General features: G+C 45.8%; 1 protein-coding gene across 1 annotated transcript in view; it reads left to right on the top strand.

Moving 5' to 3' along the window:
• The window catches only part of SORCS3 (sortilin related VPS10 domain containing receptor 3), a 514,894-nt gene that overhangs the window by 214,021 nt on the left and 278,031 nt on the right, over positions 1 to 22,842 (top strand). The window contains exon 3 of the mRNA XM_036336059.1: positions 10,336 to 10,435. Coding sequence (XP_036191952.1) covers positions 10,336 to 10,435 — 100 coding nt within the window. The remainder of the gene's footprint in view (positions 1 to 10,335; positions 10,436 to 22,842) is intronic.

Here is a 22,842-nt window from a genome sequence, read left to right as displayed (position 1 = left end):
TTCACATTTCTCTAGTAGGCAGCTAACCACTTTATCCTGGGTTTCTGGATGTGAACAAACAGACATAATTGCATGCATGCATGTCAGAGGGACCTGGCAGGCTGCATGTAATTTTAAAGGGAAATGGTGAACACCCACTCCCCAGGCAAAGATGCCTTGCTAAAACTGTCCAGAACCTTCTCATTTGTACCTCATTATTTTTTTTCCTGGAGAAAACTTAGGGAAAAAAAGTTGAGTTCGTTTTCCCCAGACTTTAATTTGCAAGTGTGGGCCACCTGCTGGAGGCTATCTCTGATTATGCAGAGCAACCCCTCCATCTTCCTGTGTGTTTTTGGGTGGTTTGCTGCTGATATGGTGGGAATGAGAAAGCATTCTCTCGGTCACTGGTGCTTATGTAACTATAGCTCAGCTGCTGTTTGCCCAGAAATGTATGGGGACCATTTCTCCTCCATCGATTACTTTATTGTTCTACTATGGGGTCTCCCAACAACTGACAGTGACTCCATGATATTGGGGCTATTTAAGCTTCGCAGTAATCCCATGAAGGCAATATTTATATCCCCCCAAGCAGATATGAAACACGAGACTTAATGTAATTAGCCTGAGGTTCCACAGGCTGGATTTGAAGCAAAATCTGCTTGACTCTGAAATGAATCCTCTTATGATTATGTTGGGCTGCTGTTTGAATGCAAGTACTTATCTATAATAGAGTTCCTCTACAGACGTGTTAATTTACTGATCTGCATTGCAACTGCTCAGTGACAATTCACTTTATTGCTATTAGTTTTAACTACAGGAGTGATACATGGATATGTTTTTGTCTTAAAACAGTGCAAGGCTACAAATAAACTCAAGTCCCTAGAGCCACCCCACCCCACCTCGGTCTCCTACCCAGAGGTGACTTCTATTACCAGTTATTTGTGCATTTCCTCTAGAATTTTTAAAAAAAATACAGTTGTGTGCACACATATAAACATAATGGAAAGATATTGTTTTGTCTGGGTTTGTATATTTAATATATTATTCTTCAGTAGCCCTTTTCATTTAGTAATCTGTTTTAGAGATGTTTTCAGGTCAATAACCTTGACATCTGTATTTTTAAGGCTGCTATATAGTGTGTGTGTGTGTGTGTGTGTGTATGTGTAGAACATGCTATATTTTATTCAGCCTTTCCTTTGATGATCGCCATCCCATTATGTTCATATGAAAAAAGGTGCTATGAATGGTGGGCTGTCACATCTTTTGGGGGGTCTGCTCTTGCTTTCTTTCTCTCTGGAGGCCTTCTTTCCTCCCCTCACCCATTTGACAAAGACAGGTCTCCTGGCTGATAGGATTGAGATCTTCTTGGCATCTTAAATCCTCATAAAAACAACTCCTCACCCCTATTGTCTGAACTGGGATTCTTCAGGTAGAAGATAAGTGTTGTAACCACGAGAAAGACCCAGGAGCTGAACTTTTGGCCAACCCCACACACCTCAACCTCCCCTCGTAGGTCTGTGCTGGGAATTCTGCTACTGTTGGGTCTACATTTTATCTGCTACAAGCCATGCATTTTGCACAATCTGGCTTTCAGAGTCAGCTAACCTCTAATTCTCTGCATTTGGAACCCAGTGATGGCTTTCATTCAAAGAGCTGGGGTAAGAGGACATAGAGACGAACCATTTATCCTATATCATTGCGCCTCTCATCGTGAGACTAGGCCATGCAGCTGAGGAGTCCAATAACATGAAGAGGCCACTGAGATCTTTGTGAGCCTCTGCCTTGGCATCAGCCTGCCTATTTTTTTTTTTTTTTCTGAAGCAGAAGGTGGGACCACAACCCGTTTGGAGAATGGAGCTATTTAAATTACTTGCTTTTGGCTTGAGGTCTGAAATTAGTTACCTGGCTTGTTATTTGTGGTCAGACTGGGCTTCTGCCATTGCAAAGATACACATTAATGTGGCTTTGGGCATTGGCCCGAAGATGAGGAGTGGAACAGGCCAGAGGGGAGCATGCATGAATGGTTTTCCCAGTTCAATCATAAAGACTCTCTGGGCAGCCATGGGTCTGGAGTTGTGCTCATGACCTTGACCTTGGAATTGATTGTGGTTCACCACACACTGGAGCCCCTAATTGCCTATGGGCTTTGATTGTTGACTGTCAGTGGAACACACTCAGGGGGAATGGCTGATGGATGTTTCCCAAGCCCAGCTCGGGGAAGCACGGTCTGTCTTTTGATTGCCAGTCAGCTGGGCCATATTGTACTTTCATGGGGGCAATTGGAAACAGTAGCCAAAGATTCTTTAATGATTTATTCGGCATCAATGTGCATCACCCCCTGTAAAGGTTAAGGCGTCTAAATCAAGGAACAGAAAACAAGGTGATTGCCCTACAGTCTGTGCTGTTCATAAAAATGACAGCCATGAGCATTTTGCCAGATGCTAGGCCAGCCATCTTACTACTCTTCACTTACCACTTCACTGTTGTCTGGGCTGAGGGTTGGCGATGTGGCGCTCACCTCTGCTTCTCATTGTCTTTACACTGCTCTGGCCTTCCCCATTTTCTCTATTGAGAGCTGCACTCTGCAACTGCAGAGATTCAAAACACATTTCATTTGTTATTTTACTAAAAAAAAAAAAAGATATTGATTTCAGAGAGGAAGGGAGAGGAAGAGAGAGAGAAACATCAATGATGAGAGAAAATCATTGGTCAGCTGCCTCCTGCACGCCCCCTGCTGGGGATCGAGCCCTCATCCTGGGCATGTGCCCTGACTAGGACTCGAACTGTGACCTCTTGCTTCATAGGTCAATGCTCAAACACCGGCTGAGCTGTTATTTTACTTTTAAGGAGCTTTTAGCAATTTCTGAGAAAAGGAAAAAGCACTTATGCATGTTCAGAGAATAAATGGCGAACTCCAAGGTGCTGTTGGTGTACAAGTAGAGGAGGGTGTGGGCTGAAGTTGTAGGAAACATCTCCACAGTGGAATTAGTACTGAAACGAAGTCAAACAGGAGGAAGTCCTGACAGTTACCTTGGAGGCTTTAAATGCCAGGCCTCCAGCAGGCATTCTGACCTGATACTGCAGCCAGGCAGGGAGGCTTGAGTTAGGCCACCAGTGACCCTGGCAGGAATATCAGTAAATTATCATAGAGAGGGAAGCTGAGTGGGATGCCTAGGTGGTGGTGGACATAGTAGGAACTGATGTTGCGGTCACAGAGGGCAGTGGCCATTAAGTTATGCACCTCCTGCTTAAGTAAATACTGTTTGATTGTAACACAGTCACACCATCATTTACATATTGCTTTTGGCTTATTTTTTTGAGCTAAAGGAGCAGAGTAGAGTAGTTGTATCATAGATGGACATAATCTAAAATATTTAACCTCTGTCCCTTTTTCTTTTCTTTTTTTAAAATCCTTACCTGAGGATACTTTTCCATGGATCTTTAGAGAGAATGGAAGGGAAGTGGAGAGGCAGGGAGAGAGAAACATCAATGTGAGAGAGACACATTGATTATTTCCTTTCCACAGGGCTGGGGATTGAGCCTGCAACCGAGGTACATGCCCTTGACGGGAATGGAACTTGGGACCCTTAAGTTGTAAGCTGATGCTCTATCCACTGAGCCAAACCAGCTAAGGCAGGGGTGGGCAAACTTTTTGACTCGAGGGCCACAATGGGTTCTTAAACTGGACCGGAGGGCCGGAACAAAAGCATGGATGGAGTGTTTGTGTGAACTAATATAAATTCAAAGTAAACATCATTACATAAAAGGGTATGGTCTTTTTTTTTTTTTTTTTAGTTTTATTCATTTCAAACGGGCCAGATCCGGCCCGTGGGCCATAGTTTGCCCACGGCTGAGCTAGGGCATATCTGTCCCTGTTAAAGAAAAAAGTTTGCTACCCGAGAAAGAGTTACTCATAATTATCCAGAAAGGGGCAGCAAAGCCCGATGCTTGACACAGGGAAGATGTCATAAGAGATAATAGGTAGATGTTAAGAAATGAGCAAAACAAACTAAAATTGCTAACAGGAAAAGGACTGCCATGACTTTGGTTGTTTGCCAGTTTTAGATCATATCACCTGGAAGGGCGTCCATTGAGAAGATGAGACTGATGAGAGAATTAATGAGTAAAATACTTGTACTTTTCTAGTTTTTTTCTCAGGGCAAGAGCTGGAGAGGGAAGGAGGAGGGGCTGAGGAGCCAGGTGGTGAAGGAGGAGAAGGTGCTGGCCAGATGAGGAGAGTGGTGTGCCCTCCCCAACCCTGAACATCTGGTGGCCCGCTGAGAGCTGGCAGAGGGTTCCAGAGTCCTCTCACCTCTGGCAGGAATGGGTATTGGGAACGGGGTGCGGAGCCTCAGCTCAGCTCTACTGGGAAGCTGACTTGGCTGTGTTGGCTGGAAGGTTTTCTTTTTTGTTCTTTTACTTTAAAAATAGCAGCACATATGCTTGTTGCCACAGCCTCTCCCCTAGAACCTCACGGGAGGAGTGGGAGCTTGCTGGGTGGATAAGAGTATAATGTATTCAGAACTCAACTCTGGAAGTTGTCATTGAGAGAGTGGCTGTGGGGACCGACCAGGGTTATGGCTGATTAGGCTGGGTGGCTCTTCCAGAATGTACTACCTACACGCCAAAGCTTTTCTAAAGCCTGTCAGGATGGGACAAACGCTCCTGAATAGTGGAAGGGCTCAGACCAGCAGTCAGGGTCCTGGCATAGACACTCTGGGAGGTTGCCAGTCATCACCAGGTAGCTGGGGAGTAGAGTGATCTGGGAGGGCCAACTAGCAGGTTGCTGGGCAGGCAGGAGCCACAGAGCAGGTGACCTGCAAAGATGTAAATGAGAAAACCAGGGACAGTGCTAAGGAGGCCAAGACTCAGGGCCCAGGCTGCTGGCTGGGTTCAGACACTCTGGGTGGAATTCAGGACTCTGGAAAGAGGGATCCTAGGCCAAGATCACCCAAGAGGGATGGACTCAGGCGCTGGGAATAAAAGCCCCCAGTTGCTGGAGCTGGAAACTGAGGGAATATACCTCTGAAGGTCCAGCCTCCTTAGAGAAAATGTAGTCAATAAGCAGCAAAGTAGAACTTATGCATAGAGTATGAAGCAGTAATATCCCCCCAGAAAAACTTTTCTTCACAAATGCACAAGAAACCATGTACAAGATGAATAGACAGTGGTTTATTCATAAGCTGCACTGCTCTACAGCAGTTTAAATGAATGAATTATGGCTGTGTCAACATGGATACATCCCCAAACTGAAATTTGGGCAAAACAAGCTAGCTCACAACATATATTGTGTAAGATAAGATTTATGTAAATGTAGAAATTCACAAAGGTTGTTTTATGAAGACAAATACTTGCTAAATCTAGTAGTGGGTATATGATGGACATCTCATCATGCTTTTTTGTGTGCTGGAAATAACTTATAAGAAAAACCAGAAAGATTTGGCTGGCATGGCTCAGTGGTTGAGCATTGACGTATGAACCAGGAGGTCATAGTTCAATTCCCCATTAGGGCATATATCCAGGTTTCTGGCTCGATCCTGAGTGTGGAGCGTGCAAGAGGCACCCAATTAGTGATTCTCTCTCATCATTGATGTTGCTATCTCTCTCCCCCTCTTCCTTCCTCGCTGAAATCAATAAAAATATATTTAAAAAATAAAAAAATAAATTTAAAAAGGCAGACAGAAAGAAAGATCTAGACACACACACACACACACAGCAATCGAGTGGCCTGCTGGAATCAGAGTAACCTGAGCCAAGGCACAGAGGCTGGAAGCCCAGTGGCCATGCACATCTTACCTACTGTCTCCCAGGTTAGCTGTGTGTCCTGAGCAATTCACAGTGGTAACTGGCACAGTCCCAGGCCCATGGTGAGTGCTCAGTGCATGTGTGTAATGGTTTCAGTTTTCTGAACGTTTCTGAACATTTTAGCCTAGTGTACAAATTTCAGAGGCTAGCTTTAAATTTGGGAAGATGAGGCTGTTTCCTCTGAGTGATCCCACTGGCAGATGTCTGGAGTCACAAGGTGGAGGATGGTCTGCTTTCTTAAAAAAGTGAGTTCTGTAGGCACAGCTCTCTGGCAACGGGGCTGAGGCCTCTTTGTTTCTCCCCCAAGGCAAAGGGGCCTGCAGGACTGTGGTCAGCGTGGTGTGCAGAGTTCATGCCTGAAAGGACAGGGTGCAGGTCACCTTTGCTCCCATGGGCTCACCGGCTCCTTGAGGTGTCTTCAGTGAGTGAGACTTGTTTCTGTCAGCCTGACTGAGCAGAAACTGCCTGGGGTGACGGAGAAAACTGAAATGGGGAGTATCCTTTGTTGGGAAGTCTCTACTCTCAGCAGCCGCTTTTGGAAAACAGTGAAGTCAGATTGCATCTGTTGTGCATCTTGTAGAAAGAGAAACTATGCGTGGTCCTGAACATACTACCTTTGATGAGGGTTTTTGGATTCTGGAAGGAAATGTGTTGTGACACAGTCATGCGGGGAATCCTGAGAATTTGGTTCTTATAGATAAGATGTTATGTATGGTATGAGGAAAAGTCGGTTGCTGGAAAACAGCTTAGTACTGTGTTGGTGGGATAATAAGATCTAAGGTCTGGGAAGGAGCTTTATGGTTATCTGAGTTAAACCTCTGTGTTGATGATGGATTGGGGCTTGACAAAGAACCTCTTCTTGACCAAACTCTAGTCAGGATCCTCTGAGCTCTTTTCAAACAGACCCTGTCCTTGGGTATGTCCTCAAGAGCCCAATTTTAGCAAGATTCTTACCAAGTCAGTTTAGCCAGAATCCCCTGAGATATGGGGACCCTCCATATCTCATCATGCTCAATATCTGACCAAGTTTCTCAACCTCCACCATGCCCCAGGTGATGTCTGATCACCCCTGGCTTCTCTTCAGCAGGCATCCTGTCAGATCAGTTTAGTAAACAGCTACCCCACCCTCTTAGTCAGGTTCATTTGCTGACCCCGCCCTTCTCTTTGGTTGTAAGTTCCTGATTTCTTTGTTGTATTTGGAGTTGGATGCAATCTCTCTCTCCTACTACAAACCCCATTGCAGTAGTCCCTATACCTACTGCGATAGTCCTGAATGAAATGTGTCTTACCATTTCAACAGTGTCAGAATAATTTTCTTTCATAGGCTAAGAGAATTGGCTTGTCCAGGGTACCACCTTGAGTACATTTCAGAACCACTTCTAGATTCTAGATTTCCAGACTTGGGTTCAATGTTCTTTACCCCACCATGATGTCTTTATGTCTTCAGAAGTATAAAATCGAGAAGCATTTCATGTTTTATTTGGATTAATAAAGTATGCTTCTATACTGAAAGCCTCTAGAACAGTGATGGCGAACCTTTTGAGCTCGGCGTGTCAGCATTTTGAAAAACCCTAACTTAACTCTGGTGCCGTGTCACATATAGAAATTTTTTGATATTTGCAACCATAGTAAAACAAAGACATATTTTTGATATTTATTTTACATATTTAAATGCCATTTAACAAAGAAAAATCAACCAAAAAAATGAGTTCGCGTGTCACCTTTGACACGCATGTCATAGGTTTGCCATCACTGCTCTAGAAACTGTGGGTCTGTCTCCTCCCCTACCTGTGTAGGATGGGAGCTCAGGGTGATGGGTCATTTTACCTTAAAGTTGGTCTGAGTAAACTATAAAGACCCTTCCCTGGTACCAGGCTCCACTAGATATCACAGACTAAGCTTGGAGGATACAACTGCATCCAAAGGGCCAGGTATGTTTTCTAGGTGTGGCTGTGTGTTGAGTGGTTCCTAGACATTAGCATTTAGTCAATGAGGTTTGGACAAGCTCATTCATTCATTCATTCATTCATTCATTCATATTTGCAAATAAAGACAGAGAAAAACAACACAAAATCAGTATACTCATCATTTACTTTATACTGGGCATGGTGCAAGACATTTCGGCTCTTAGAAGAAACCTCTGTTGCCCTTAGGGAGTTGGAGTCAAGAAAGAGGTCCCAGAATCAAATTGGTATGACCAAAATAGTAGGATAAAGGCTAAAATTGAAATATGTACAAGTTGGTCTGAAAACACAAAGGAAATTGTGATTAACTTGCTGGAAGGAGGGTAATATTGGAGTTGAGTGTTGAAGGTTGGACAGAAATTTACCAAGTAGGAGAAAAATGGCTTGCGTAGTTTTGCAAAGGGAATGATGTGTGCAGAAATGGAGAAGAATAAAAATGCAAGATATTCAGGAAAGTTTGATAAGGATGGAGAGAAAGGGGCAGAGAAGAAAGTGGCTGGAAATAAAGTCTAGTAAGGGAAGTTGCAGCCAGATTTTACAAGACTCAGCTTGGAAGATACAACTTCAGAGTAGGCAGGCAGTAAGTACTTACTGGCGGGGAGTGAGGTGAACAGATTGGGTGGTTGAAATACAACCTGATGACACTATGGAGGATGGGGCGAGGGGGAGAAGTTTGTAAGAAGGGCATCCGGTTGGAAGACTGGCAAAATGATGATACTTGAGCCACAGCATTGGCACGAGGATGAAAAGACCAGGGGTCTAGGTTATTTAGGAGATAGAATCATTAAGACTTGGAGACTGAGCTGGGTCCGAGAGATAAAGGCAAATAGAAAGATTGAGAGTTCTTCCCAGTGCCTAACGTAGCCTGGAGACAGAAGATAAGAAGTGAGTTTTTTGGGGGGCTGATTATTAAAGTTAGAAGAACCAATGACCATATGGAGCCAGTAGCCCAGGGGAAGATTTGAGATATTGGTGTTTATTTATTCAGTAAACATGCTGAATGTGCATGATGTATAAGGCCTGGTTCTGGAAAGGAGAAGTGCATGTCCTTTAAAAAACTTTTTCAATTTTTAACATTTTATTATGCTTTACACCCTTTAGTAAGTTTCCCAGAGAGCTGCAGATCTGGGAATGAAACACATTTTGCTATGCCCAAAGTTCACCTTCTTTCCTCTTGCCATAGTGTTCTCTGAAGTTCCTTGTCCCTGAGGAGCTTCCACTATGCTTAGGGAAGGAGAACATAAAGAAACTAATCATGACAATATTGAAGAGTGGAAAAGAGGCATGTGGAGTGCTATGGGGGCCTCCTGGATGTGGCTTTAGCTCTGGAGCAGAGGAGAGATGAGTGGCCATTGGGAAGAGGGCTAGTGAAGCCTTCACAGAGGCGGGGGTGGGTATGCAAGCTGGGTCTAGGGCCATGGAATTGGGCAGGTGGAGGAGGGTGGGGATAATTCTTTAAGGTCATCACCATTTGGCTACTAAGTTTATAAAGCTAATCTGTGGTCCAGGGCAAGAGCAGATTCGAGTTAGAAGGTGGGCGAAGGCTCAAGGAAAAGGCCAGGGCAGGTAGTAACTAGGTGGATCAGTACACAGCCAGAGTTGGAAACTGAGATCAGAGGCAGAATGAAGGCTCCCATGAGGTCCGTTGACCAGAGAGACAACAAACTGGCCTCCATGACTCAAGTGGAGGAAGTTTTGTGGGTCTGGCTCAGGAAGGCGATGGCTGAAGAGGGAGTGAGAACCTGATGATACTGGTGGTTTGAAAAGGAGGAGGCAGGTGTGGAGGAAGGGCGGGGAAGGAGGTGAAAGGTGGCAGGTAGGTTGGCTACTTGAATCTGTTTGGCACCTGCTGTCTGTCTTCCACCTTGGAAAGGTGAGATGGATGGGAGGGAGCCTAGGAGTTGGCCTGCCTTTGTTCTCTGCTCTGATATAAGGTCAGAGCCCTTCAGATTAGGCGCAGGTAGGAGGAGCAGGTAGCCAGCAGGATAACTGGGATGATGAACTATTGGCAAGCAGATCAGCGTTGCTGACATTTCACCCTGACACACCATTGCTCCTACATGAAGCATCAAAGTCTCTGCCTGGTGTGGCCTGGCCTGGCTATGGGCCCACAAGCTCTTGGGTAGGGCACATTCTGCCTCTCCGAGGGTCCCCTTGCTTCAAGCTCAGTGGAGGGGGTGTGAAGTTGGTTGCACCCAGTGACTTCGGGTGACAGTCTGGCCTCCCTCCTGGCACAGTCCCTGCTGTTGAGAACCAAGCTCCATGCAGAGAAGCAGAGGCACCTGAGGGCTGAGCTCCGGGGGCAGGCCCTCTCCCACAGTGACTCTTATGGCATATCGACACAGAGGGCAGAAAAGTAGGTCCTGAAAAGGGCCAGGAGCAAAGGCGAGCCAGCTTAGGGAGTAAGCAAGCCCATTGATTAGGCTAATTGCTCTTCTAAAATTAATGGGGCCTTTTATCTCAGAAAAGCACTTTGAAGCACTTTGAGTGATTTGGGAACAAAGGTGTTGTCCCAGGAGAGCCTGGCTCCCCATTAAACACAGCCCTCCCTCTGGTAAAACAATCTTTGCCTTTCTCTTACCTGCAGGTCCACGAATTATGGCACCACCTATGAAAAGCTGAATGACAAAGTGGGCTTGAAGACTGTCCTCAGTTACCTCTATGTCAATCCCACCAACAAAAGGAAGGTAAGAGGAGGGGTAGGTGGGTCCTGGGCACTCCCTAGGGGGCAGCAAGCCTGCCTAGGGCTGTGAGTAATGAAAAAACATGAGGCATGGAATTGCTTAGACAGGGCCTCTTTTATACGCTAAGGACATCGAAGAAGTTTGTAATTCTAACAATAGCCTTGATAGTAGCAGCAATAATAATGATAACAACAGCAACAACAGTAAGACCATATGACAAGGTAAGGGGTTCCTCTGTGCCGAGGATGGTGCTCAGTGTCTTATACACCTTATTTCATGTATATATCTTCACAATGAATCCATGGGGTAGAAAGGATCATTGTCCCCATTGTACAGATGAAGAAACGGAAGCTCAGAGAGATGAAGTAACTTTCTAGCTTGAAGTTAGACAGTGTTAAGTAGCAGATCTAGGATTTCAGAATGGGTCTGCCTGACTCCAGAGCTGAGTCCTTCTGTAGCCCCACTCTTGCTGGAATATTTTCAGAAAGGGTTTCTGCCGAGGGAAGGGTAGGCAGCGCCTGGATTTGTCATCTTGATCTGGAGCTGCTTCTGAGGCCTGGAATGAACTCACAGGTGGGACTTGAGTCATGCAGACTTATTGGGAGGAGGGGGCCTGGATTCTATGGAACTAGGGGCAGCTTTAGAACGTGAATGCTGTGCAGTATGTTAGCTTTGGGGAGAAGTGATCTAGCCTCAGCTAGGAAGGCACTGCTGTTTAGAAGCTTAGGCAGGCCTGGCCACCATAAACACACCAGGAATATACTATAAAAGGCTATGACTGTTTCTTAATGCCAGAAATGACACTCCCAAGCTCTCCTCCTGCACACTGGTTTGCAGTCCCCAGTGATTTGCAAACCCTCTCTTCAGCGAGGAAAACTCAGGGGTGTGTGCCAGCCCCTTGTGCAGATGTCTCTGATCTGTGGTTCCAACTCCTGGAATCCAGGCGATGACTTAAACGATGCTTGTTTAGGCTGCTTGCACACAGCAGCTTTGACTGAAATCCTTAGCGTCACACCTCTCAGCCCCACCCCTTCTCCTCACCACCGCCTGGACGTCCTGCGTATCCCCAAAGGGAGGAAGCAGAGTTGGTGGTTCCTGGGCCAGTGTTGGGGATGGATGCCCAGAAGTCCAGCTTGCTCCAAAGTTCCCGAGATCTGAGACTGTGCCCACCATCAGGTTCCCAAATCCTGATAATTGGGATGGCTGTTTAGGCACCTGTTACCGGATTTAGCTGAGTGGTTTCTCTTTTCTCTGTTCCAAAGCATGGCCATTTTTATTTTTTTCAGTATTGTTTGAATTACTACATGTCAGAGTTGGAAGGGATCATAGATTTCACCTATACCAGCAGTTCTCAATCGGTTTTGAATTTCAACTCTTGCAAAATTGTTAACACTCTAGACCTCCTTTCTAGGAATAGGCCTCTACACACAAAATTTGAAACCAATTTTTAGGGGTTTGTGAACAGCTCTGATCCCACCATGAACCAAAAATGTTCATGGAGTTTTGGTTGAGAATCTTTCATCTACACCAACAGCCTCATTTAATAGATGGAAAAAAAACAAAAAAAGAAAACAAACAAACAAACACGAAGCCAAAATAACCCTTAGAGCCAGGTAAGAAAAAAGAAAATAGCCAGGTTAGAACCCAGTAGTCTCGGTCCCCAGTCCAGATTTCAGAACACACTTTGTACCTATTCTTCCTCTACAGTCACAACCTAGAGTTTCAAAATTGATGATGTAGTTCTGACTTGGAAGCTTGAGGCAACTGCTTCATGACCTTGATTTAAAACTTGGTGCCATGTCCATGGTGGACACAAAATAAAACTTGACTCAGTGGAGTCAGCAATGACCTATTTTAATTCTTTCTCTTCCCTTCTCCCTCCATGGAGAAGGAAACAGGTCCACAAAGGACAAATGTCCCACCCAGGCCACTCAGCTGGTTATGGGTTGAGTTGGTCATTGGTCTCATAACTCCCGGTCACTTGGGGTAGGATGGCATCACAGAGGGTGTATGTATTTTGGGAGAAGCAAGAAGTGGGTATTTGACACACGGCAGATTCCTTTCAATGGTTATCTCTGACCCGTGTCTGGACCACAACAGATTTTATCATATTTCCATATAGATGACAGATCATCTGTCTTCATGAGGATTTTCTCATGTGGTATATGAAAGGGTCACACCTGTTTTCGTCCTTTTGATAGTCATCTATCTGTTTACCAGGTCTTTCCTGGTAAACTCCTGCAATGTCTCTTTCGGTCTTTGCTGTTTTCTCTACTCCTGACTACTTTAACTCACCTTAGCACAGCCCAGAAATGCTTAGAAGTACAAGACATGAGGGTCTGGTTAAGGCAGATGTTGAGGGTAGGGAGGAACGCAGCTGAGGTTTGGAGACCATGGGTGCAGAAATGCCACCTCCATTTTTCTTCGTAGAGCGGACGTCTAGACCGTGTGCACTCTGGACAATTTCTCCCAGAAACTATTGCCCACTTAAAAGTCGGGCCTATTTTGTCTGTCTTCTCTTAGAAACACCACCAAATCTCAGTTAATTCCAATCTAAGAGGCACTACCACCTAGAAAGTTATAGCAGAGACATTTTCTTCACTCAGCTTGGAGAAAGACAAATGACAGGCTAATGCCATGGCTTTATTGTTTTAAAATGACAATAGAAATTAATTTCATAAGCAGACTGTGATCCTGAAGTGCTTTCTGAAGTACCCAAGGAAAGATGCAATTAGATGCTCTTTCATTTTATTGTTAAGTGTTTTTTATTGTATTCTGCGCCTGTGGTTACTGACGGTGCACAAATATTCTACATGGCGACTTTCTCTTAACCAGAATATTCAGTTTGCTACAACTTCCCTTCTCTAGCTACTTGGGCAGAATGCCAGTTAGATATACATGAAAATGCTCTTATTTGTTTCTTTATTGGCCTAGTGCTGTGATTCATTATGACCTTGCAATGCAACTTTAAAAAAGTGTCTTCTCAGTTATGTCTTGATGTTTAAACCTGTGGTTATTTGGATTCTCAGCTCAGCTTGAATTAGGCAGCAGTCTTTTGATTCTCTCAGCACTGAGATTATCTGTGGCCTTCCATGTTCATCAGCCAACTAACAGTGGTCTCTCCAGCAGATTTTTTCAGGAAATCTTGTGGAAACACTTGCTTTTCACCTAATGAGTTATTTATTTAACAGATGGCTATTCTTTCCCTTGGAGTCGGTGAGGATAGCAGAGATCTGTTGCTCCTGGCAAAATAGCAAATTGTGCTTGTATTTATATATTTGTTTCTGAAGCTGATTGTTGATTTTCCAACAACACGAAATCTCTAACTGCAGGCAGCTGATAAGCCCTTAGGTTAAAAGGAGAGATGCTAACATGTGTATGTGTCCTTCTATCAGTAATAATCTTAACATTCATTGAGCACCTCCTATACGTAACTTCCTTTCAGGAGCTTAATCTATACACTCTCCAATCCTCCCAGCCACTTAGAAAGCCCACAAAATAAAGGAATAGACTCCAATAACCCTGCACAATGGGTGGGTCTTCAGGAGCCTCCCCATTGGTTTTATTTAGGGGACAGATTTGTCAAGATACATCCGGTGGTGCTGGATTCCCTTAAGGACATTGAGATTTGGATTAGTAATACCGACTAGGCTTTCTCTAAGTGACAGTAAATTGCTATAAAGTGCTGGGAACTGCTCTCGCTGGAGTTGTTCTAAACCATGCTACAATAGTTTTAGTGATTTTGACCTGCCCAGGCTGTGTTGGATATGCATTTCTCTATCCCTCACTGTTTGCTTTTCTCCAACCACTGGCCTGTTAGCTGACCCCCTGGGTGATGTCTGAGCTTGGCACGTTGAATACAAGGAGCAGTTGTGCTGGTTCTAGAATTAGGTGTGTGTGAGGCCCACCTCTGGGAGAAGGGGCTCTGCTATGGTGGGGTCTGAGTTCCTTCCCCTTGCAGGAGAGAAATGTCCCTGGGCATCTAGAACTCATTAGTGTTAATGGACTCTTGTCCTCAGGCCCATGCAGAATGGCACATGCCATGGTCAAGCCTGCACTTAACAGAGCTGTGCTCTGTGCCAATAGGCTGAAGGCTTTGTCCCAACAGAGAGGGCCGTGGCTCCTCTGGGTGTCTATCTGAAAACACATCTTTGCATGGATAGGAAAATGCAGGCATGTTAAGGCTAATTGCTCTGGCTCAGAAGAGAGACTGCCACCTGCAGATTTGGAAACAGTGTTTGGGAAATGGTAGAGAGCTTAGAAAGGTCGGACTTCCAGGGAATGTGACCACATGACTGCAGGGTAGAGGTGTGGGTGCCGCTGTGCATGTGGGTGGGAGGAGGACTTCGAGGTCTGATATCAGAATAGGATAATGAGTTCTTTTTCTTGCGCTCCTAATAAGTTCCGGGCACTGGGCTAAGTTCATTTCTATACTTTATTCTAGTTTCACTACTAATCCCCTGAGCCTGGTAGTTTTATCCCCATTTGATGGGTGAGAAAACCGAGGCTCAGGCAGGTGAGTCTCTTGCTTTTTGTGAAGTAGCTGGTAAGAGAGGGTCCAGGATGTCCATTCACCTTTGTCAGACCACAAGGGTCATGCCCTCTACTCTGATCTCAGACAGGTGGGCTGTCCCTGCCACGGGTTTAAAGACCAGGTTGAGTGCAGTCATCACTCTGTTAGTCATAACTTTGTTGCCTGGGGTTTTCTGCCCATTAGTGTGAGAGGATTAGCGATTTCTTGGAGAGGGAGGGGAGTGTTAGATCCTCCTTTCCTAATTGATTTACCAGTGAGAGGGATAATTACTTCCAGGCTACCCTGCAGAAATACAGTGGGGATTACTAGTCAGATTTCTCTGATGCGCAAACAGCCTCTGCCAAGCTGTTAAAGAGGCATGTGTGTGTGGCTGGATGTTGGTTGTTCCTGTCATTCTCCTAATACAACAGCATAACCCTGAGCTCCCTTTGACATCTACACAAATCAAAACACGGAATTTTAAACTGTTGGGCTCCTGCTTTCCTTGGCCATGTCTACGGAGATTACTAGGGGGTCAGGGAAGTAAGCTCTAGGGTAGTACACTTCAATTCACAGGTATTGAAATCTTTTATACTAAAGCAAAGCAAAGCCAAAAAATGTGGAAAGATAATTTTAGGCTGTTAGGCAATCTATTCAATCTCTGATGTCTAACTGAGCAAAGTATGTTAGAGGCAGGTTCCTGCTTTCAGAAATGTGTAATATACCTGGTGATAATATTTGTTTCTGATTTCAAATGTAATAAGTGTCTATGATATTAATGATGATGATGATGATAAGGTAGTATTTTTGAGCACTTATAATGCATCAAAATTATGCTAAATGTTTTATATGGATTAACTCATTTAAGACATCATCAATAATCATTAGTACTAACATTATTCTGTTTACAAATGATGAGTTTGGCACCTAGAGGTCAGTGACCTGCTTACATCTGGCTGCTGATGGCCACTTACCTTGGTCTCATTTGCTTATCTAACTCACTTTTGCTGAGATTTAATTCTTAGACTCACTGCACGTTGGAGCTAAAAGGGCCTTAGAGACTGTACAGGCTCTCGTCTAACTGAAGATGCCACTTGGGGACTGGCCTCAGTTCTCAGAGCCATTTGCAGCTGGAGCTAGAACTAGGTCTCTAGGACTCCTAATCTAATGTTCTTTGCCAAGCCCATGGGCTGCTGACAGCTGGAACACACAGATCTGATGGGGAACCCTGACTGGCTATAGTGGTGAATTCGAGTAGGGAGCAATTGGGAATATGTACTCCCCACCGGTCTCACTGGATGTGTGTTGTAAGGGTTTATGTCAACAGCCATAGCTTCTCACTTCTCTGGTCTCAAAGCCCCAAGGATACTGCAGTTGGAATTCCAATTCAAATGAATCTGGATGAGAAACTGAGCACCTGGAATCCTAACTGCCTGTGCGTGTTGGGAGCACAGAGGGGTAGAGTAGCATGCCCATGGCCAAACAGCCACCAGAGAAGCCAGAGGCTGGGTTCCCTGGGGAAGAGATGCTCAGGAAGGATTTGGGATTTTTTGTTTAGGGCTTTCTCTTAATTAGTTGCAGGGCACTGGGAAAGTCATTTCAATTTCCTGGGCCTCTGTTTCTCAATCTGTCAAATGGAGATACAAGATCATTTACCTATCTGGGCCCTTTGGAAGCAATGTTAAGATAGAATGAGAAATATTATATTTCTTTGGAGGAAATAAACTCCAGAAAGGAGTGAGGGGGTTGGGGGGAGATTGTGATGACTTCGATGGAGCTAGCGTCATGGTGACAGACCGGAAGCCAGGCTCCCTGGCTGTGTCCTCGTGTTCACTGCACAGGCTGTCTGCTTCTTGGCTTCCTTGGGGAGGATGCAGCTCCCAGAACCCAGGGTTTTTAAGGGCCTCATATTCTGCCCTGTCCAGGAGGCACACTGTCACATTTTTTTCGGTCTCTTCCCTGACTCTTAAAACCAAATATGCTGCTTTTCTGGGAGAGATTGATTATTTTGCTGATGGAGAAAAATGGTCCCATCCTTGTTAATTCACCACCACCTTGTTTTCTTGCCTCATAAATTAACGGTTACCAGGAGGCCAGAGCAGTGTCTCAGGGGATGTATGAGGGGAAGACGTGTGAGAGGAAGGGGTGGAAAAAGGAAAAGAACAGAATTTGGGTCAAACTCCCTCATTTAATGATTCTGAGTCTAAACTTTTTCTTCTTGGTATGTCCAGAAAGAGAACCTGAAATCAGAATAACGGAGCACTAAGAAGGCAGGGGAGAGGTGGATCAATGAGGGGAAAGACACTGGTTTGCAAATCTCCACCTGCCTTTGCAAGTGTGACCCAGCAATGGAGTGGACATGAAGTGTGGTTCAATTCAAACTAATCACTTAAAGGAAAAGGCTTCTAGAGTGGTTCTTGGAAATTCAGTCTTTAGTCACAAAGTCCCTTCCTCAGCAAATATATGTATGTGGTTCCCCATATAAATTACTGCAGTGTGCTCTAGCCAAGAATTTATTTAAAGGCTCATTAAAATGATTACTAGGTTTTTTTTCTTTTGCATTTTAGTTGGAAATGGGAAGAATATAAACCTATAGCTTGGCTTCTCTCCAAAGTGCCCTTTGGGGTTTGCATTGAGTATATCATATTTAAAAAAATAAAAGTATGATTTGCAGTAAAGATTATTCAGGCTTTTAAAAGGAATAATAAAAATTAGCCACTTACTGCACTTCTTAGTGGCTTATGGCCTAACTTATTTTTTTAATTTGATTTTTATTGGTTTTTGGTTTTATGTGTGTGTGTCCATGTGCATCTGTGTATATAGAAGATGTTGAACAAAAAGCATTATGAAAACCCCAGAGTTAGGAAATAATAAGAAAAACCCTGTTCCTCTTCTGGGCTAACTCTGGGGTGCAATGTCCAAGGATGGAAAGGAAGCCTGCTTTTCCGGATGGTCCCATGAGATACCAGCTCTGTTTTGCTGCCTGGCTTACCCCAGGAAACCCTGGTTGAACACCATCGTTGCTCAGTAAGCCTCTGAGGAGGACTTCCCATTCGGGGGGGCTTGGCAGCCGAAGATACAGGCTAAGGCAGAGCCAATAATAGGAGCAGAAAGACAAGAACACAACCCAAAGGAGAGGGCTTTGAACTGCAGCAGGAGAGCATCGGGCTGGGCAAGGGAAATTGACATCATGACGAACATTGATGAGGCTTTTAAACCGGCCTCAATGGCCAGTGAGATGGTGGGAATTTTACACTCTGGCTATCTTCAGAAAGGAGGACAATGTGCCCCAGTCTGGAAGAGTTAATACAGCACCCTGCTTGAAGAAATATGTCATCCTGTGGCATAATCAGAGCCGGTGAGAGGTAGAGGCAGGGGTCAGGCTGACTGTGGAAGAAAGCTTGGGATTTGGAGGAGGGAAGTAGGCCAATTGGATGTGGCCGAGAGGGTGTGGAGGTTTTAATTTACGCATCATTAAGTCAGAAGCACACTAGGGTTAGCAGTTGTAAATCAGGAGAGAGATGGGACACTAGATAGTGCAGACTCCCAAAAGCTCAGCGATGGAGTTAGGACTCAGCACGGAAGGCTTCTGAGCAGGGTCTATGGCATGAGAGTTGCGTATAAGACAGGCTGACAGGAGTCTCTCAGAGCGATGAGGTGCCTGTGTTAAGCATCCCTCTCCATCTCTCCCCAGCCCTGCCCTCGCTAGACCCTCTGGGAGTCTTTTCTGAGCATCACAGGCAGAGGGGTTTTAGCAAAGAGTGTGGGGAGGCAGGGCAATATGTTCTTGCTAATGTTCCGCAGCACAGTTATATAGCAAATGGACCTCGCTGCCTCAGAGGTGACAAAACCCACCACCACCACCAGTGAAATAAATGACTCTATTTTTTTTTTTTTTTAATTCCTGGGTGAGCTCAACCAAGCAGAGATTGCTATTGGCATGAACGCCTTGCTCCTGCCCGTCCCCCCACATCCTGCCCAAGGTCGGAATGACAGGCGTCAGTGCTCCGCACACACACTGCTGGTGAGCGTGTCCGGGTAATGAGGGGTGAGCATCCTGGGATCCCCGGGCCTGCCAAATGGCTCGGGCGGATTTGGAGCAAGTATGTCCCAGCGTCACACATTGGGTCTGAGCCAGCGGTGCAGAGGGAGACACTGACTTTGTGACAAATGGAGGCCTGGGCTGGTGCTGGCAGCCCCGTGCACGGGGCCTCCGGGAGCCCATGCAGACAGCCAGCCCAGTCTTTCCGCAGCAGGAGTCTAACTCAGAGAGGTGGCTCCTGCTGTCTCATGATGACCCAACAGGGAAAGGAGATGAGGGGGAAAGAGAGGGTGATGGGGGTGCGAGAAAACACATGGGGATCTCTCTCCAGGGATAGGGAAGCTCTTCCTAGCGCCTTCTTGGGGGCCCAGCCCAGTGACCTCATGTGGAGGGAATTGCTTCACAGCACAGCCTGTGCCTCACTAGCGGTGTGACCTGGACTATGTTACTGAACTTCTCTACGTCTTAGTGTCCTCATTGGTAGATGGGGCTCCAGTAGTATTTTAAAAACAAATTTAAGGATCAAACAATAATGTATATGGAGTGCACAGAGTAGATGCTCAACGATGTGACTTTGTCCCGCCCCGCCATTTAAATGAGCCTCTCCTTGGCTTCCCCTCTGCTCAGGGATGGCGCCCAGAGCCCAGGGATGCCAAGTAGCTGACTTTCTATCCTGGGAAATGGGACCTGTCTCTCTCAAACCAGTATTAGGCAAAGAACTTCCAACTTCCAAAGCAAAGAAGTGCGCCCTCTGCATGGCGTCTATTTCTCTCTGTCCAGCCACCGGCTCATGCTCCTTCTCTTCTCACGGATCCATCGATTGCTTCTATATCACTTAATTATGCATAAATTAAAAATGAGAGGTGCCAGCCCTGAGAAGTCTGTGCAAAGCAAGTTTCTGCCCATTATCCTCCAAGCTCCAGGAGGCAGAGAGAGCTGGGGGCGCAGGATTCATATCCAGGTCCCTTGGCTTCTGAGCCTCACAGCTTCCCCAGCACGGCACCCCCAGCAGACACCACTCCGTCTGTGCACCCATTAGCTTTCTCCACACCACATTTTGCCATCTTTTTGCTGTGTGGGGGGCACCGTGCCTGGCCTAGGGCCTGTTTGTCACACTGACAGACATATTTAAATGGAGCTCTCACCTGGGCGTCAGCGCTAGGAGAGGACCCGGTGGCCCAAGACCTCAGCAGCTGCAATTATGGCAACAGCTGCTGATTAGACATCAAGGCCCGGTTCCGGTTCTGGCTTGGATTTTACAAAGAAAAAAAGTGCTAACATTTACTGTGCACATACTGTGTGTGGTGCTAAGGGTTTTACAGGAACATTTTTCTCACATACAAATATATAAAGTACATGCTGTTATGATCCCCACTGTAAAGGAAAGGAGATGGGGAGAAAGAGAGTGAGACCCTCAAAGGAGTGGTGGTGGTGGAGGGGGGCACACGCTGAGTCAGAAAGATAAAGTTGTCCCAGCTGGGGAGTGGCCAAGCCAGGTTTGAACCCAGATTGTCCAAGTTCAAAACATAAGCTCTTAATATGTCTTATTGGCCTCCCTTTGCTTAGATGGGCACGGTGACCTTCCAGAGTCCCTCTTTGCATATCTTAAGAAGGATTGTGGCTACTCAGAGCGCGTGTGTCCTTCCAGCCCAACAGGACCACGGGCCCAAGCTGGGAGTTATGAAACCCGTTTTCTGCCAGGGAGAAGTCAGGGTGGTACAGGGTTGCTGAGTTTTCTTAAATACAGGACGGACACTAGACTGGGGTGGATGGGGGCAGGAAATAGCCTGGGGAAATACCTTAGCATTCAGTAATTCAAGAGCAAGCAGCAGGGTTGAGCTGTGGCATTCCCACTCTTGGGCCCCCACTGGGCAGGAGCTGGCTGGGTTTGAGGGTGAAGGGGGGTCTCTTTCCACTTGGGCAAGAAGCCACTTAATGCAGATCTTGGCGCTCCTTCTCAGCAGCTGATGGCTTGGGCACATTCTTACATATTTTTAAATCTCTTGCTCTCTCTCTCTCTTTTTTTGTCTGTGTTATCAGGATAATACTAGTACCTACTTCATAGTTGATAGGAAGACTACATGAGAAATATTTACAAATGCATAGCCAGTGACGGACACATGGTGCTCAGTAAATGATGTCTATTGTTACTCTTATCATTGTCCCAACCTCAGGACAACTGCTCCATTAAAGAGGGGGTCGGCCCATCATGGATCCGCCCTGCCCATTGATTAAGGGCCCTCAGCCCGGCTGGGCACTCATGGCTCTCGCCCAGGCAAAGGGTGACCTATTTGGAGACGTGTGGAGCTGGTAGGCTACTGGAAGGTGGTCTGGCTCAAGTCTCTCATTAAAGTGATGAAGAAACTGAGTCCCAGTGTGGGGAGTCTCACTTGTTGAAGGTCACATAGCCAACTAATGGCCAAACTAGGGTTTTAGAAATCTGATTTCTGGCTCCAGGCCCAGTGTTCTTCCTATGAAATTGCGCAGAAAGACCGTGCATAGTACAGGCAGACCTGGGCAGACAGGCAGCTAAGGTGAACACTGACAGGGGGTTGCTGTCTCTGTCCAGTAATCCCCGAGTTTCCAGGGGATCAGAAGAGGCTAGGTTCGTCTTTCAGACCAGGGTGACTGGTGGGAAAGGTGGGAAGGGCATGTGGCCCTGGATAATGTCCCCAAGGCCAAGTTGGACCCAGAGCAGCCAAAGACAGCACCATCTTCTAATTGTAGAGGAGAGTTTGAGTCAAGACTGAACAAGGAGAAAAAAGGTCTACATTGAGCTGGCATCCAAAGAGCCAGAAAGGGCCCCAAACAGAAAGACTAGCCAGCAGGGAAGACAGCAAAAAGTAGGCCGTGAACTAAAAGGTAGACTTGGGCATGGATTTCCAGACCGAGACTGAGGTTATTGGCAGCACATTTTGATTGGGTACCTTTCGCTTGCTGGGGGGATGGTAACAGGAGAGCCACTTGAGTGATTAAAGCAGTCAGCGGGCCAGGCAAGGACAGTCACTTAAGAAGAGCAGCAGAGATAGGATGCAATTATCCAAAGTGGTCTTTGGCCTGAACCTCCAATCTTCAGTCATCCTGAGGAAGGCAGTGACAGCATCTATATGCAGTGGAGATTTCCTGCCTCCACTCTGGACCTCCCAGAGGAGTGAGCTGAGGTCAGAGCAGAAGCTTAGCACACAGGTTAGCTCCGGAAAGGCGGCTTGGGATGCTAAACTGCTGGCTTCCTGGTCTCAACCACCCCACCTTGATCCCAAATCACAGAGCATCGGCATTGGATAGCTCAGAGGGGACCAGCTTTGCAGATGCGAGGCATTTCTCAGAGAAGATTCCCTCAGCATTAGTAGCTCCTTGACGTGGCTGTCTGGAGACAATGTCTTGCCTCAGCTGGCCCCTAAGCTGATTGTAAATGGTTTTAAGTACTCTGAGCCCATCTCGTCCTTCAGCAGCTATGATGATTGCTGTTCTTCAGTCACCCAGCTGCTTGCATATGAACTCATGCTTGCTGAGTTTACCCTGAAGTCTTAGGGCCTGTCTCCCTTGGAAGTGAGGGAGAAGGAAGTGGTGAGGGAATGGACCATTGCCCCAGCCATCCTCTCAAAAATGATACAGCAGTCCCCCCTTATCTGCAGCAGATATCTTCCAAGACCCCCAGTGGATGCCTAAAACCGCAGATAGTACCAAACCCTATGTATGCTAGTTCTTGCCTATTATACATACCTATGATAGAGTTTAATTTACAAATTAGACACAATAAGAGATTAATAATAATAACTAATAATCAAATAGAATTATAACAATATACTATAATGAAAAGTATCTATCTTTCTCTTTCTCTCTAAAATATCTTAT

This window comes from Myotis myotis, unplaced genomic scaffold, assembly GCF_014108235.1.
Source record: "Myotis myotis isolate mMyoMyo1 unplaced genomic scaffold, mMyoMyo1.p scaffold_m19_p_15, whole genome shotgun sequence".
NCBI classification, from domain to species: Eukaryota; Metazoa; Chordata; class Mammalia; order Chiroptera; family Vespertilionidae; genus Myotis; species Myotis myotis.
The sequence above is the reverse complement of the archived record's forward strand: the minus strand, read 5'-3'. Positions and strand labels throughout refer to the sequence as shown.